This window comes from Labrus mixtus, chromosome 4 (assembly GCF_963584025.1).
Source record: "Labrus mixtus chromosome 4, fLabMix1.1, whole genome shotgun sequence".
Taxonomy (NCBI): domain Eukaryota; kingdom Metazoa; phylum Chordata; class Actinopteri; order Labriformes; family Labridae; genus Labrus; species Labrus mixtus.
Window position 1 is genome coordinate 13,352,913 of NC_083615.1, and position 18,128 is coordinate 13,371,040.

General features: G+C 39.0%; 1 protein-coding gene across 7 annotated transcripts in view; it reads right to left on the bottom strand.

Moving 5' to 3' along the window:
* Nucleotides 1-2,785: 2,785 nt before the first annotated feature.
* Nucleotides 2,786-18,128, bottom strand: part of LOC132972828 (AP-3 complex subunit beta-2) — a 43,985-nt gene continuing 28,642 nt past the window's right edge. For 4 of the 7 annotated variants that reach the window (XM_061035937.1, XM_061035936.1, XM_061035932.1 and 1 more), the window contains exons 18-27: nucleotides 14,688-14,802; nucleotides 13,558-13,738; nucleotides 13,229-13,388; nucleotides 12,964-13,051; nucleotides 12,611-12,720; nucleotides 12,112-12,340; nucleotides 10,875-10,959; nucleotides 10,670-10,767; nucleotides 7,130-7,268; nucleotides 2,786-5,975 (exon numbers count right to left, since the gene is read on the bottom strand). In XM_061035937.1, the coding sequence (XP_060891920.1) occupies nucleotides 5,825-5,975; nucleotides 7,130-7,268; nucleotides 10,670-10,767; nucleotides 10,875-10,959; nucleotides 12,112-12,340; nucleotides 12,611-12,720; nucleotides 12,964-13,051; nucleotides 13,229-13,388; nucleotides 13,558-13,738; nucleotides 14,688-14,802 (1,356 nt within the window). In that variant the 3' untranslated portion in view covers nucleotides 2,786-5,824. Of the gene's footprint in view, nucleotides 5,976-7,129; nucleotides 7,269-10,669; nucleotides 10,768-10,874; nucleotides 10,960-12,111; nucleotides 12,341-12,610; nucleotides 12,721-12,963; nucleotides 13,052-13,228; nucleotides 13,389-13,557; nucleotides 13,739-14,687; nucleotides 14,803-15,528; nucleotides 15,568-18,128 lie in introns of all 7 variants that reach the window. The other 3 variants (XM_061035935.1, XM_061035931.1, XM_061035930.1) reach the window with 1 other exon arrangement.

Genomic DNA, 18,128 nt, shown 5'->3' on the forward strand with positions numbered 1-18,128 from the left:
GCAACCCCATCCTTGAGTTGGCAACGACCAACTTTACAACAGGAAAGGTTGGAAGCTGTTTTGACAAGACTTTAACTGGAGGAATACTTTAAGGATTGTTGGTATAACAAAAAATTACAACATTGACAATGAAAAATAAAAAAGTAAAAACATAAAAACAAGAATATTCTTCAACCCCTTCCTCAAGTTGGCTAAGACCAAATTTACAACAGGAAAGGTTGGAATCTTCTGTGAGATGATTTGAATGGTAGGAATCCCTTCGAGGGTTGTTTTACGTTGAAAAGAAAAACTAAGAAATGAAAGGCTAAAGGACAAGGACTAAAACATCCTTGATTGGGCGCAAAACCACTTCTCAACATGTTCACTAGGAGGAACCCTTATCCATGGTTTGTTGGTGAGACAAAGTTTAGCTTAGAGGTGGAAAGATTAAAGGTAAAAACATAAAAACAAGAATATACAGCCCCATGATCATGTGGGCAACAAAAATTTTCAAATCCATTAAGACAGGAAAGGTGTAAAGCTTCTGTGAGAAGATTTGTTGGACTTGTTGGTGACACAAGATTAACAGTGTTGAGGATGAACAATTAAAGATAGAAACATAAAAACAAGAATATTTTGCAACCCCATCCTGAAGTTGGAAACAACCAACTTTACAACAGAAAAGGTTGGAAGCTTCTGTGAGAAGATTTGAAGAGCAGGAATCCTTTTCCGGGCTTGTTGGTGTCAAAAAAACTAAACAATGAAAAAAAAATGCAGAGAAATGTTCTATAAAACATCCTCCAATGGGCACAAAACAACTTTTCAACATGTTCACTAGCTGGGAAACGTTTGAGGTGTTTGTAAGTAGATTTGCACAAGAACAATGCTTGTTGGTGAAATAAAATGTACGGTGTTGAGATTGAAAAATAGAAGACAAAAAATAAAACAGTTTATGACACTATCCTCAAGGCAGCATTGAACAGCTTCTCAAATGTAAACCAGCAAGTAAAAGTTTGAGACTTTAGTGAGAAGACTTACACATGAGGAACCCTCTTCCAGGGTTTGTTGGTGCCAGAACATTTACAGAGTCAAAAATTAAAAGTTTAAACCTAAAAACAAAAAAGATAAAACAAAAACAAGAATATTCTGCAACCCCTTTCTCAAGTTGGCTAAAAACAATTTTATGACAGGAAGGGAAAGGGGGAGTAAAGTTGCAACATATAACAACAGAGACTTATGCAGAGATTAAAATGGTAAAAACAAAGCACCAGGGAGCACAGCCTAAAAAAAACAAGGTTACAGTCACTCGTATTTTTCAACCCAGCACGTCGACACTTACCTGAAAAATGAACAATCAACATTACCTCGACTTTCCAGCGCAGCAAAAGTCAACAAAGTACCCAGCAGCCTCAGCATCACGGAACAGTGCCAAAAAAGATGTCCACAACTGTCTTCATAAGAGTATGAAGACACAACAGTTAGTCTTTTCCTTTGTGAAGAACAAAAACAGCGAGGAGGGTCTGCAGTCACACCACATCCAACTATCACCCTGTCTGTCTGACGACTAACCTGTCCTGTATGTAAAGTAAACGTTCTGAAGTGTATGACGTAATAGAGAGAAGAACACAGTACGTCACACATCAAAAGACATGCTGCGCATGCGCACACTTACCCATTATCAATTTCAATTTATAAAGCTTTATTGGCTTGAATGTTCCATGTACAGGTAATAATTATTTCAAAATGGAAAAGAAACTATCAAAAAATATAAAACAACAACAAATGATCAGAAATAAGAACAGGTGTCATTCAATTTCTTACATTTTTATTCAATCAATCAACACATAGGTATAATCCAATATACTAACTGTATATTCTTGGCTTTGCTGCAAACTTGCAGTAAGTGTGAGAGATGTAGAGATGTAGTATGGACGATTAATCCATAGCCTTCCGTCCTCACTCAATCCCACACATTTTCATTTGTTACTCACGCCTCAACACCAGCTTCCTTTACAGGAACATCCCGTCTCACTGGGCTTTGTTGAGGAAGAGTCTTTCATGTGTCCCATATAGGCGTCTCCTTGAACTCCATGATCTGCTCCACCAGTGGTCTAACACCCAAAGAAGGAGATCTGTGACTTTTGACATTTTAAAATTCACAGTGTAGAAAAAAAACTGTCTGAGACTTGATGTTCAGAGCTGCCTGCAGACTGAGCTCTGTACAGTCTGAATCTACAGGGAAAGCTGCAGCTGTAAAGTAATGGAAGATAAGATTTCTAACATTTCCCTCTCAAATGTAGCTTAGCAAAAGTAATCAATGAAGTATGTACTTTGTGATTGTTTCTTTTTTCCCCACGTTATGTAGTGCACGTTGTGTTGCCTTGTGTATGAAATATGCTCAATAAATAAAGTTTGTCTTGATCTGATTATTGTTGGGATAACTTTCCATCACTGTTGAATTCGACAGAAAATCAGGTCATCTGCTGAAATCTTTACAACCTTTGTTCTTAATGTTCATATGCAACAAAAAAGTGTTGTAAAATTTCAGCAGATGAAGGTTTTGAGGCAAGCTTTGTCACCACTTTTATCTACTATATTTTTCTTTTACGGTACATCAAATCTACCTGAGGGCACATATCAAAAAACCTGCACCAGAGTAAATCATGTAAACTAAACTTCCTCTCCTCCAGTCATCACTCAAGCTGCCAGTCTGTTGATCTCTGCATATTCGCTACTCGATGAACAATCACACCTGTTACAGATTTAAATGTCCGGTTATTGTTCTTAACAGATGACACGTGACAGCCATGTTTCTGTATTTTTTATTTGTATAATAAATAAACTTGTAATACTTCAGAACCACAATTCACAACCACACACGGAGTATCATAAACCATACTTTGGATATTTGAAAGCAGATGCAGATAAAACATGTTTCCAGTGGAGAGTTTTAACCCTTTTTTTTTTATAACATTAAAAGTAGAATTTCTAACTTTACATTCTTCATGACGGCCTGCTGCGGAGACTTTAAGTGTGAGAGGTTTCATTGTAAACAATGCAACAAGGTCATAACAGGCCTACAATGATGCTGCTGCTGCTGCTGCTGCTGCTCGTTGTTTATGAAGCTTGACTATAATATACTCCTTTGGTCAACACAGCTGTAACATTTTCTGAAAGTAAAAAACAAAACAAAAAATAGAAGAAATAAATGAACAGATAGGAAACATGCAGCCACCGGACACGTAACAAAAAAATGAGCCACATGGCCATAAATCATAATATTAAAGAAAGGCATGAGAATGACTAATAGAGTGAGACGAAGGCAACACGCAATTTGAAAATGTTCGACGTGATCATAAGCAGTCCTTGAGTTATCATCTATAGTGTTACTATAAGATAAATCTTACCAACTGAAACCTGTCTGTGATGAAAGGAAACAATCATTTTTATGTAGATTTACCATGGAAATATAAGTCATGAGCATGTTTACAGTCAGAGGTTTAGCAGGGAAAGTAACATTTGAATCCTTTAGTGCCTTTAATCCCAGTGTTGCCAGTCACTGTAGCTGCACTTCCTTTGTTTTTAGTTGCACCCTAAGTCATTTTCTTCTTGAACTGGGCCTGCAGTACGCAAACCTGCCTCACGGCCTGTGTGCACACGAGCAGTAATCTGCCTTTCTTGGACAGATGTTGTAGTTCATCTTTATTTTTGTGTCCTGCACAATCAATAAAATCAAAGGGGCCTTGAATTGAGAGCTGCCTTAATTTGTGAAAACATGTGGCAACTCCAGGCTAGTAAAAGTGGGGCCTCAGATTAGATGGGCTTATATTTTAAGTTTTACGCTAGCCTCTTTGCTTTCTTGCTGACAGTCTGATCAGCAGATTGACACCACCTGTACCTGTGTGGTTAATTAGCTGCGTTAGCTACATGAGCTAGCTTGAATCTGTCTAAAGAAAAAAATAATAATAACGAAATTCCTCATTTATGAAGCTAAATAAATTCCATTTTATGTTTTTAATAGCTACAAAAACAAAGTGTAAAAATAGATCATTTATACGCTAAGCTTACCTGCTTCCTACTAAAGCCTACAGTACAGACGTTTACTCTCAGCAAGAAAGCACATTTGACTCCTACAATGTCCAACTACTCCTACTGAAACACATGTCAGGCTGTTGAAAGGACAAATTATGAAATGTTTACTTTGTAAAACAATAAGCCAGTGGACAGAAAACGATTCTGAAGCTGAATTGATATCAGATATTGATTCTAATAAAAAGTTGCAAAAGATTCTGAAAAGTTGTTTTTTTTTTCATCTAAATAAGTAATTTTGTTAGTTGAGGCCTTAGATGTTGTGTTTCTTTCATCTGTCTTCTACATTTTGCACAGCAGCTCAATCACATTTGTGGGTTGGTCGGTCAGAAACAAAATTCCAATTAAATATAAGCTGGGTTAATTATTGATAGATCTTATTTAAGCTGTCACCAGAGACAAATAACTTCTCACTTCTTGTCCAGTGGACTGATGGTTATGACTCCTTTCATGACGATATCGAGTCAAAACTGATAGTTAATGTTTACTAGGTTGATTTTCAGTGTCATCATGCACACACACGCACACACACAGGCTCACACACGCCTTACTTATAGGATACTGTACTACATGATGCAGTACATACAATAACATTTTTACATCTTCACTCTTTTATAAATGCTTCACTTATAAGAATGAACATGAGCACGATGACAGATAGGAAACGTCAACATTTGACTCCTAGGATTGTTCCGTTATTGATCATGAAGATATTTTGGGCCAGAATGAAATGACTGAGTTTATAGGTCGTTGTTTTTGTTTTTTTAGTTGACCTTCATGCTACGTTGAGGTACTCTGATGACTTCAAATGATTGGATGAGAATCGACTACACTGATCTTAAAGTCTACTTTGCCTTCGTTGTGATGACGTTGTTTTTTTTTTCCAGGGAATGTTTGCCTAATGTATACAAAGTCTTACTTTGATCATCTACGTGTATAAATACATGTAAGTAAAAAGCATAAAATTAGAATTACTGAAAAATGTATGCATCCATCTTTTAAAAGGAAAACATTTTCCTACTTGGGAACCTCATTTTGAAGCGTAAAAGCAAAAACTGCATCTCATGACCTTCATAAGCACATGGAGTAAGTGAGCATTGAGTTTTATGTTTACATTTATTTATTTTGTTTTTATCTTTTTAATTGTTAGGTAATTTTATTTATTTATCTCGATATTTATTGTCCAAGTGAGAGACTGCAAAAGTAGTAATTCTTCTGATCTTAACACCTCTCTATTTCTTATGTTCATCACTTGTTGCTGCACTATTTTGTTGAAACGTGCAACTTAAAAACACTTCCGAACTTCCAGTACTCTGTGTGCTGATAAAGGCCGCAAAATTGAGTTGAAATGAAAAAATGTTTACGCTTTTGAAAAGAAAGTCGAGGGTGGAAGTCTCAAAAGATGTGCAAATCCATGGTATTGTTCAGTTATTATCTAGACTTAAATAAATCAGATGAAACAAAGGAAAAGATGTTGAAAATACTAAAACTCTAAAAATGTAAATAAAGGAGGAGGTTGTATCACGTCAAATATCAGTCACGTCTGATTGTCAACAATATAAACTACAGCTGTGGCATTCAGTAAATATCAGAGTCGTTCCTAAAAGTCGAGGGCTCTTGAACAAAAAAAACAACAAACTGGACTTAAACATTCGGGAAACTTCCCTCACTGGTTGGTCAGAGGAGTTGGGAGGAGTTGCTACAGGTGTGATGGACGATACGGTGGAAGGCGTGTCGGGATGAAGGCGCGGAGAGGTCACTGCGTCAGAGCCAGCAGGATGTCCTTCACCAGCATGGTGCCGATCACCATTTTCTCACAGTTGACTGTCAGCTGGGCCGCTCCTTCCTCTTTGGTCGCCACGGTGACCAGCACCAAGCTGCTGCTGTTCACCGTCCTGCCAGCGAACCTGTGGACAGGATGATCAGGAGGAGGAGGAAGAGGAGGACTGAGGTTTAAAGCAGCAAAGATCAGAAGTAAAGATGAAGCCGCAGACATAAAGGAGGGAGACAAATGTGTCAATGCAATAAAAAAAACATGAGAAGGTTTAATAAACAGCAAAATAATGATGTAAGATTCAAATTCAATTTTTACCTTCTATAAAGCTCTTTCTTCTAACATGCATTATTCTTTTATATGTTCTAATCCTCTCTGATTTAAACATTTTTTATTCTGTATTTAAGATTTGTGTTCTCTTGCTCATGTTTAAAAATATTACCCTGAATATACTAAATATATTTCAAATATGTTACAACCAGCAAATGTTTGACTTAATAAATCCACCCTAAAATCATCATTTCTAATTGGGTTTTCACCAAACTGACTTCTGCAGAGATTCAGTTATGCAGGTTTGACATTAAGGAAAAAACAATTCTTAACAATCAACAAAACAATCTATAAAAAAAAAAATAGTAAAACAACACTAACGCCTAAACGTTGTCTTTCTTTCCAGGATGTAATGATAAAGATGTAGAAAAAAAAATCAAAAACAAGCTTCAACGTTTTTTGGTTAAATGTTCACATTAAATAAATAAAACTCATGTTTTATTGTCAGATTAAATGTTTGCACTGATTTTGACAGACTTCAGTTACCATGTCAACACCAATATTTGAATGAAGTTCCCGATTAAATGGATATATTTTGTTTAAACCTAACATCAAGTAAAAGATCTTCCACACCAGCTACAAGAACTTTAGAAATAACCATGCACATACTAATTTCTTCAGCTCAGGAAAATGGATTCTGATGACTTCTTTTATACATAATCATGCAGAGAGATAGTGTTTTCCAACCTAACACTTTGCTATGAGAGTTGTCATCGTTTAAGGACAAGTCTGTTCAATGGTGTCTTGGCGGTCAGAAAACAAGACCCGAACAGTGCAGAAGACTGTCAGGGAGTGTTTCAGGAAAAAATAAGTTTCCAAATGAGCCTTAAAAATATTTTATAATTTGTACACAACAATCAGTTTGATTTACATACGGTAAAAAGTAAGCAGATTTAGTTTGAATGATGAGTCTGATCATTGACAGCACCAACAGAGGGGGGTGTTGCTCTCCTTTACCTGCACTCTTTGTCAGAACCACAGGGCACTCTGCTGAGGTTGGCGGCGGTGGTCACCCTCTGGACGATGGCGTGCTCGTTCCGACATTTCACGTCCAGGGTTAGCTTCTCCGTGATTTCATTCATACCCATCAGCTGACCTGCAGAGGAGTGAGCAGAGCACTGGTCAAACAGGAACGCTCTGAAGCCAGTTAGCAGTGATTAATTCCACAACATGACACAACAGGGAGCTGCTTGTAGAGTGTTCTTAAAGGGACAGAACTGTTTTATTATCTACTCATGTTCAGGATACCAGCTGTAAACGTATAGTATCATATATTTACTGTAGGGCTCACAACACAGAGATTTGTACACAATTGTCTCCTACAGTCGTCTGGGACATTCATGTGACACAAAATGAATGACGCAGTGCTTTTCAAACTTTAACTGGACTGAACTGATGCTGAACACAGCAGAGGAGTGACTCTGGATCAATTCAAAGCCATGAAGAGGCACATTTGTGCGAGCTGTTTTTTATGCCTCATGAGTTCACATTGTTTAGTGAAAGTGAGATATTTATCACTAAAGCAGATTCCTCTTTTATAACTAGCATTCTTGTTCTAAACAGAGTGCAATGATTTTTAGGGACTTGCAAGTCAAAAGATATCGGTTTAAAAACCTGGATACATTTGAAGTTTTTATTTATTCAAGGGTCGACAGCAGGTCAACTTCAATGACTACATTTAACTGATGTGATGTCTGCAATACAGTAAAACAGACAGTTGTCATTTGATGCTGCCACACGCTTACCTTTTCAAAACTAAAGGCTTAATATAATTCAAACAAGCGTTTTTTTTTACAGAATTTATAGAGGTACAATTGACATGATTGGGGAAATTAATTACAGAAACCAAAGTGTTTTTTGAATCCCAGGCACTGTAACATGGGCCTCTATGGCCATTGACTCACTTTTGGAGGCAGTCTCAAGTGGCCATTAGAGGAACTGCAGTTTTTGGACCTTATTTTCGTTCAGCAGTTGGAAAGTCTCTGGTTATTTTGTCTTGATAGTCCTCTCAAAAACTTGATTCAAATAAACAAATGAAACAAATAAAACAAGCACTCCTTTTTGTTTAGGGGAACATTTCATAGGGGAACTTTTGATTCAAAGGGGGTCAGGATCCTCAACAGGGAACGCCTGGTGGGTCACATAAATATGCCTTATCTCAACTTAAATGTCAGCTGTTTTGCTTAGTTCATAATCTTGCATCTATGGATAATATTTAAATATAAAACTTTGTACCGTTAGTTAAACTAACCCCCAATGCAAAGTAATATATCATTCAGGTAAAATGTATTTTTGTAAACACAATACATTTATCAGATATTTGTGTCGAAGGGGCTTTACAATCGGTCCATGTGTATCCTCAGACACTTTTGTAGGATAAGAAAAACTCCCTAAAGAAATCCATTTAAAGCCCACAGGACAAGAAACATGTAACGTCTCATAAGCAGATATTAGAGGAGTTTTCTTTAAGGTTCCTGAGTCAAAGGGAAACAATGGACTTGATGAACAATCCAGCAAGAATTTATCATAAAATGATCAATGATTAAAATGAACGCTGGTTGCACTCTAAAAGTGGACAGTTGAAACTTTGATCTTTTACATTTTTTTTTATTTCTTGTTCTTAAATGTATTCAAGCGTGGTTTTAATCAGACGTCAAGGTTTTTGTTTTACTTGCAAATTGAAAAAAAATTAAAATTCTCAATGCAGAACAAAAATCAAACAGAAGAAAAATGCATAATGACACTGCAGCATTTCAGATTCCCAACATGTTCAGTGGTTACCAGCAGCGTGAAGGCTCAGAGAACAGAAATAAGAGCGATGGTGCACATGATAGGGTGCAGCTGTTTCAAGTATTTTATCGGTACTTTTTGTCCACATGGTGCTCGAGTAGTGAATCAGTGGATGAGCATTTCCATGTCATTCCTGACGTTGCAGAGCGTGAGCGGCCTTTTATAGATGCAGGTTAGTAAAGGTGAGTCTGTTCAGTGGAGATTACCAAGACAGGGCAGAGAGTAAGGCAGGGAGAGAGGGAGGCGTTAGAGGGTTGTGGGAGTGAGGGGTCTGTGTGAGGTTAAGGTTGGCTTGAAGGCAGGTGAAAAGACAAATCTATCAAAGCCAACTTACCTAGATTCTGTAAAAGCTTCTCTATGGGAGGGGGAGGTAGGAAAAGGGAGGAACCGTGGATATAACACATGTTTTAAAGAGTCACTATGGGTTTGTTAGAGCTCAACGACCAGCTCAGTGTTAGACTAGACAGGAAATGAAAACCAAACAACAGAAACATGCTGGAAACTGTTGTCTGTAGCTGCTCGAAGAAACTACTTGTGGTAACATTTTAATTTGCAAAATCTGTTTTACAGTGAGAGATAAATGCTCGGGATCCATCCCAACATACACACACACTTGCAGGAATGTTAACAATTATATGCAGTGTCTCGAATGCACCAAAGTGTTTAAGCCTCACTTTAGTTGAGTACTGTATTATGTAAAAATTACGTCTTCTGATAGACAATGGTAACAGACAAAGAATTTTAAAAATCTGACAAAAATGTACCTTTGAATTGAAACAGATACTTCAAAGAAAGTGTTTCAGAAATAAATACACATGTCTGATTACAGGTGTATTTATTTATTTTAAGCTGCTTTTTCCAAATTAGACAACGGGGGGGGGGGGGGGGGGGGTATAAAAAAGATGATGACAAATTAATGAGTGATTGTAGTGTCCAAATTTCTTATCTTGCTTTTAGTCACTTGCATAGGTGTATGGAAGGTTCTTGACTCATAATAAAATAAACAAATGTCCAAAATTAAATTACTTTCTGATGTTCCAGTTTATTGTCACATATGAAGCAGAGACAAACCGTGATGAAGATATGATGAGTTGTTATTTCCGAGATTATACTGTTGGTTGTCATTCTTTTGTTATAGCCTACTTGCGTTCTGTTGTGTTACGGTAAGAACCGTATGTTCCCACCACCTATGCCCTCGTTTCCTGTTCTGTGACATATAAACACTCAACGAACCACCTGACCAATTAACCCAAATGATCAATTATCACCACCTAGTGTCCAAATTAAGTAAATAAATAAACATATAAACAAAACCCATTGAAATACAATACATAAATACACACACAGTGATGTAGATTTGGTTCTCTCGGACCATACATCCAATTTTGAGTCAGAGTTTCAAAGATGTTTCCTAAATAATTGACCCTCATTTTATTAGTGGGCCTAATTTGTATCTAGTTATTAAACAGCCTACACAAACTCCTGCAGCTTTGATCAACAAAGGTGGAGTATTCTGTTCTTCTTTTAGTGTGGTTATACAAAGCTCAAAGATCTGATTCAGTGCAACAAACCACGACCCTCCAATGCATGATATATTTACAGGTTTTAGTTTCAGGACATGCTACAGTATGATCTCTGAAAAACTTAGGATCAAGAGATTGATGAAGAAAAAACAAACATCTGCTTTGATTTTCGTTAATCACTCACCTTGCTCTTTTTTAAACTCATTCTCCGTCAGGAAGACGGGCCTCATCAGCTCCCCGACGGGCGGCTGAATCGACACGAAGAATTTCCTGGTGTGAGTGCTGACAATAGAGATGATGAGACAAAAACAGAAAACAGGGATTCTTAATATTCTTCTTTAAAAGACAAAGGATTTCTGAACGTATGTATTTTCTGGCTCAATGCTCACCACAGCTGGAAGTTTGCTGCTTGTGTTGAGTCGCAGAAATCGATGCCCATCACAGCTGTGGCCGTCTCTCCTGCTGGCAGCAGCTCTGTCGACACACAAGAACAAATAGACAACAGTGTTGAAACGGTATCACAAACCTTCAGACAGCAGCTCTGCAGCTTTGATCAGAGATGAAGCACCTGTCCTCCACTGCAGACTCTGTGGTTTTCAATACGTGTACCACAATGAAATGTCCAAGCTGGCAAACTTGAAACTTTCTTATCTACTAGTTATGTTGTAGTCAAGACCACACTAACTGGAACCAAGACATACCGGAGACCAGAGTGCTCAGAGCCCGAGACCAGACCAAGACATTTAGGGATCAAGACCGAGGCAAGACCAAGACCAAGCAGGGTGAGATTGAGACAACACCAAGATCATAAATATCAATGAAAAATCATCATCTTGTGTGCAGGGGTTACTCATTTAGACTGTAATGCCGGGAAGGTTGCGGCCGTAACAGGGGATAAAAATCAAACTACAAATGAATTAAAGTTATTAGTTCTTTAAGAAAGCGGCGTTTTCCTTCTAATCACAGTGATGAATAATCCAGAAAAATAGCCTATCAGTGGTGGTCTTGATTTAAAATCCGGAGTCCACCCAGACCGAGACAAGACCGAATAATTCAATTCAATTCACTTAGCAGGCTTTTATCCAAAGCGACGTACATCAGAGAGTAAGTACAACACTAATCCATTCATACACCGCCACCGAGGCAGGGGGAGCAATGCGGGGTTAGTTTTCTTGCCCAAGGACACATCGGACATGTTGATCAGCTGGGGATCGAACTCGACCTTCCGGTTGAGAGGCGACGACTCTACCAACTGGGCCACAGCCGCGAATAAAAATCCATTAAGTCCAAGATGAGACCAGATGTGCTTACTTTAGTTTCTCTTCTCGCAGATCAACTAGCCTGTTCAATTAATCAGGCCTTATTAGGAACTTGTGCACAGGAAATAAAAAGTATATATCTCTTTTTGCTCATACCCATCCTTTACCCCAAAATTCTTGTAGGTCTAACCAGTCGGTCTCTTGTAGGATACTGTGAGCATATTTTTGCTAACTAAACACTTTTCCTAAAGTAAGCTAACAGTATGGTGTTCCCAGGTTTGTAAAAGAATAACGGGGTCCGGTTTGGATTACATTGCGTTAAAAAGCCCAGACCCTCCCTGACTCCGACCAACAGCTCATCACTCACCAATCTCAGGAAACTCTTTGACCCTCATCCCGGACTGGAGCTTCACGTCCTCCATGTGCAGGTTCTTAGTTTCAGAGGTGGCGTTGTTGGTGAACTGCATCTGCACCGCCACCATGTTGGCGTCGGGGCTGAACGGCTGTCGACTGAAGCAGTACTCCACTGACAGGCCCTCCCCTGTGATCCGGTGCAGCAGCTCGTAGCTCTTCAGTGCACTGGAGGGAGCGATGGTCTGAAGGCGGAGATGAAGATTCATTAGCAACGCTGAGACGCTCTTGTTTTTCAGAGAAACAGCACAGAGCACCACATTTATAATAAAGCCTTTTCAGAAAGACATACTGTAGGTGTCCTTGATTGATTATGCCACAGAAGACTTCCTGAACTACTGAACTACTGCAGGATTCAATCCCAATCATTTTAGTCTCCTTTTCCTTCAGATAGAGCCAGCCATCTCTTCTAAAACAAGAGATGGCTGGCGCTAACAAGGAAGACGATTACTTACTGCAGGCGAGAGAACGGCGTCAGACAAAGATAATCCCTCCAGGTCGGTCACAAGGCTGTTAGAGAGGAAGGTGTTGACGGGTGTGACTTGAGGAGATGGAGTGGGTTCAACTGGGAAAACAGACAAGAGAGTGAGAAGTAATCAGTAGATAGATTCAAACTTGTATCATCTTGTGAGAGAACAAAACGTTGTCTTTGTTGTTCTCTGATAGCCAGAAGTGTTGGTAACTGTGATTTTAAAAAATGATTACATGTTTTTCAAACGTCCTTGTCCGCCTAAGTGAGGTAGCATCAATACTTCGGCACTTTCTGTCAGAGCACAGACTTTTTTTTAAGAGGATAAAAAAAACTCACAATCATCAAGGTCAAGCAGAGACATTTCTTTCTTCTCCTTCTTGCTTTCTTTCTTGACAGGCTTCGAAGGAGGTTTAGATTCAGCTGCCTGGGAGGTAGATGAAAGATAACAAACATGAAGACATTTTTATGTCACCGTGTGCAGCCTGAATCCCAGTCCTGAAGTGAATGACAAAAATACAGTTCTAGATTTTAAAAGTCTTCTTTCACCTAAATTAAACATTTGAGGGTGTTTTTTTTTGTAATGTGGAGACTTTTTTGATACCTTTTTTTTCTTTTTGACTTCCACCTCAGACTCAGAGTCTTCAGACTCGGAATGGCTGCTCTCAGACTCGCTGTCCTCCTCCTCAGATTCAGACTCTGTGTCGCTCTTGCATTGTTTCATCTTCCTCTGGTGCTTCCTCTCTTCTTCGCTGCTCTGCTCACTGCAGAGAAAGGCGATCAGAATCACAGATGTATTTTATTAAGGAATGAACGGCTTGTTAGGGAGTCAAGATATTTCTCTCAGAACATAAGAATGGATCGTATTAATCCGCACACAAAATGCGGTCATAAAAGAAATATCAGACTAGGATTAAACAGATTGCGACAGACCTTTCGCTCTCTTGCACCGGCTTCTTTAATTCTTGCTTTTTCTTCTTCTTCTTGTCCTTTTCGTCCTCATCTTCCTCCTCCTCCTCAGACTCAGAGCCCTCCTCGCTTTCTTCGCTCTCTGATCCAGAACCGCTCTCCTCGCTGCCGCTGCCACTTTCCGAGCCGCTGGCCGAGTCTGACTCTGAAGGAGAAAAGGTCAGACTCAGTCGTAAAGGTCAGTGATTCTACACAGAATACAGGGAGCTAAAGGTCTCCCTGTCTCCCATTAAAGTTTTTGAACAATTCAAAGGAATCCTGGTCAAACTAAACCGAAGTGTCTAAAGTTACTTTTGATCCTGTGATATCTCTCTTTGTTTCTTCACATACACCAATGAAGAACACATTTTTATTGTCTCCTGTCTTGTATTATAGATGCTCCAATTTACAATAAAAAAGGTGCACCTCCTACTTTCAAAGATTTGATTGACTCTTAGGATGAACCTGAGACACACACACACACACACACACACACACACACACACACACACACACACACACACACACACACACACACACACACACACACACACACACACACACACACACACACACACACACACACACACACACCACAAAAATGACTAACGACAGACATTAGTAAGACAATTTTATGTCAAGGCTACAATTTTGGTGGGTTTCCTCCTCACAAATTTTAAGTAGGTGGATATCAATTATTTTTCTTTTAAAGTCAATCTTGTTCATCTCTAAGAAAACAACTTGTCAGATGTAGAGATGCCAATGAAGAAGTCATGTCAGTTTTAAAAATGTTCCAAATGGTGCCATCCATCTTTATTTAACGTTTCCAAGTATATCAGTTCTATTTATTGACGTCAGCATGTTTTCTTCTGTTAGGTTTAGATTGCAAAAACATGAAAGTCAAACTCTTGAGTCTACTCTAGTGGAAATGAGTTCTTAGAAGGAAGGCATAGAGGAGGAGAGGAAATACCTTCAATCTCGTGTTTTTAAGATTTGTTGACAATAGTGAAAGAATATACTGATCTCATACCAACACAAAAAACACACTGTTGTACAACTAGTTTTACAAACTAGATTAGCATACACAGACACATCCAGGAGGCCCAAATAGTTACCGCTGTCAGCCGACTCAGTTGGCCCCGACTCGCCCTCTGAGTCCGAGTAGAACGGCTTCTCCACCTTCTTCTCCTTCCTCTTCTCACGGCTGCTGCATTTGGTCCATTCAGGCACCTGGCAGGTGAAGCAGAGTTCAAACAGTAAGTCGTCAGCTCTGCCTCAGTTGAAATAAGACCCTCAGACAGCAGCAGAGACGTGGGCAGATTACAATAGCATGGCCATGAATGCCTCTGCCTGGGCGTGATGCAGCCAAATAAAGCCAGCGGTCAGATCTGCTCTTAGATCTGACGGTCAGACAACAGATTCAGTACAAACAGAAACGCTTGCATGGAGCTTTCCTTCCTTTTTTTTTTTTAACAGATAAATGTCAGCACCAGGTGATGCCTTCATGACCAGTTGCAGAGATGGCTTTTTTTTTTTTTTTTAAATACAGGGAGCAGTTCCATTAAGAGAAGTGATGTCTTCGAGGAGCGTGACCATCCTCCCACACTTTCAAAAACAGGCCATCTGTCTCGCTGTTTCTATGACCAAACTCATTAGCTAAAGCCATCAGCTAATGAGTGTGGACATCTCCAAACCGCATTTAAAAACCTACAAGGCTGCTAATGCATCTCGACATGTCGGAGGAGGAGCGCACGCCCTGCTAAAAGAATCACTTCTTTAATGGTAGAGACCGAGGAAGAGGGTGCTGTGTTTCAGGTAGCTTTTGGCTGAGCTTAGCACAGAACAGCAACTACGTTAGGCAGGGTGTCAAAAAAGCACTCGGGGTTTTTTTTTTGCGTTTCGTTATATGGGTGTTGAGGCTTAAGGAGTTGGGCTCTTTGCCGCTAACTGACTCACACTCGTTAAGGTTGTGACTCTTTCAAGCAGCGTAAAAACCTGGCAGATGCAGAAAAGAAAAAGATTGGGATGGAGGTGAGAAAAAGGAAAAAAGAAGGGAAGATTTTTAGAAAAAACTTCAGGAAAGCAAGAGAAAACAGGCACAGGAAGGATTCTGGGTCTAAAAGAAAAGACGTGTGAGAACAGTTTCTGATAACACAGAGACAAAAACAAACCCCAAATGTCATCACAGTAAACCTATTTACCACAATATGGCCGCTCAATAGCTACTAAAAATATCAGTATATTTTCCTAATCATACACTCCAATATAACTTAAATATATACTTAAATATATACTTAAATTAAGAAATTAAAAGTAAAATTTAACATACACTACTTACTGAAACTTCAACATAATACACAACAATGCATTGAGTATAAATGTCTTCATCAGTGACAAAGCAGGATGTTGTATTAGCGTGGACTGAAATGAGTCAAAGGTGGGTGGAAAAGGTGGAAAAGGTGAAACAGACGAGGGAGGGGGAAAATAAGCTGCTATGGAGTAAGAAGTCACATCACTCAGCATCACGCAACAACTTTTGTGACCCTTTAACACACCGTGTCACAAATTTCATGAGAGACCATTGAGGTGCAAGAAGAGGAAACAATGTCAAACTAAACGACCAATCAATTTCCACTCTGATAACTCGTTTAACTACTTACTTGTTGAGGATCTTTTGCCCCCCCCCCATGTCCCAAAGTAGATATCTCTATGTAGAAAGTGTTTTATCCAAAGTCATGAAACTGTAGAGGGTCAAACTTTCCCTCCTTTTTTTCCTGCTTTTAGCATCTAACTCAGAATAAGCAGGTCAGTAAATGGATTTTTGGAGAGAATGGTTTTGTCAAGTTTTTTTTTTTCAGTTCGAAAATGAACCTTCACTCTCAACCTTTTTAATCCTCATGGCACATTAGTGGACATGTGATATTATATCATGAGAAGTTTGAACTTAGTTCACTGACATGCCATCAATTTCACCAATTCATGAGATCATGGGATATGATTGAAACGATAAATCATAAGAAGCCGACAACCAGGAATCACCATGACAACAACCATTAGTTTGTGAACTCCCATTTTTGAGGATTCAAGTTCAGAACTTTGGCCGTCCCCATGTTGTTTTTTCTAGAGCCAGAACTGACCATATTTTGACAAGATGTTTCATTTCTACGTCTCTATACCCTGATGTAAAGGTCACCATGGGAACGACTTGACTATCACACATGGTAAGGCCTTAATCACACCCTGCTTTATAGTCTATTTAACTCTAAATGGGACCATTATTTACACATTGAAAATCAGGTCGTGCCAAAAGACCTTAGATTGTAAAAAGTTTGTGACAAATCGAGCCAACTTCATAGTTTCAAAATTACCTTGACAAACTTTTCCTAATAAGTCTATTGTCTGTTGCTTGTTTCAGGACATTTCTTGTGTTAGTGATGATCCCATTTACAGTAAAATGGACAAAAAGGCATTGCATGGTTTAGGACGAGGCTACTTTCTAATGAAGTGCATTCTCAATCGGCCCCATTGACCATCTAATCCAAATATGGTCACTTCTATCTTCAAATTAACAGAATGGAAATGGCCAAAATGCTAAAAAGTCCACAAAACAAAAAGTGATGACACAGTGACTAAATCTGTGTCTTGTTAGTCTGAGGACAGAAAGCTCCAGGACAGGCAAGTCAGTAAAGCAAGTGTTCTATAACGGTCTTGTGTTTGTAAGCGGGAGAATTAACTATCAAGCTTAGCCGTCTAATACTTGGTGTAATTTGCCACTTCAGTCAGTTTTGCCTTGAAGTTTTAGCGCCAACTCTTATTTAACAACTTTAATTCTTCATGTTCTGCTCTTTTAAGAGGATAAAAAATAATCTCTTTCCACTTGAGACAAAAGAAAAAAAGCTGCCACGTTTATCCTCTGCTTATCTGCAAAGATTCAGAGTCGAATCTCATTAATCGTATCTTGTCAATTCGATCATCATCGCTTACTGCATGATGACAACCAGAATAAGACTATAAGAGGAAAGAGAGAGAGCAGGCATCAAAACAAACACCACCGCACTCCCAAACTGGAGACACCTCTCGCCAGTCTCCCAGCAGGCCGATCCGCCCCTCGCTGGTGTCTATGACCTCCTCTATCTGTGGAGATGGGGTAGTGAGCAGAGGAGACAGTCGGTCAGAGAGGTCGGGGCTTCAGAGGACCCTTCCAGCGTCTACAGCCACATCATCAGTGGATGTAATGGGACTCTCATTTTTGATAATAAGCCACTGAGGCATCTAAGCTTCATAAGTGAAAGACCATACCAGAAGTTTCTGCTAATTTTTGCTCCTTAACTACAACCCAGGTCAATTTTACATCATTGTCAGTAGTTTGCTTAATTTGAAAAGTGTGCAATTCAGACAGTGTGCAGTAGTTTGCTTGCAGGTTTTCTGTAATAAAAAACAAAGTATTTCCCAATATTGGGGGCCTATTTTTGTTGCCCTGATATAGAAATAGAAGACTAAGATTTTTTACTAGAATTGTATTGAAGTTCTGGTACATCTGTTAATGTGACATCATT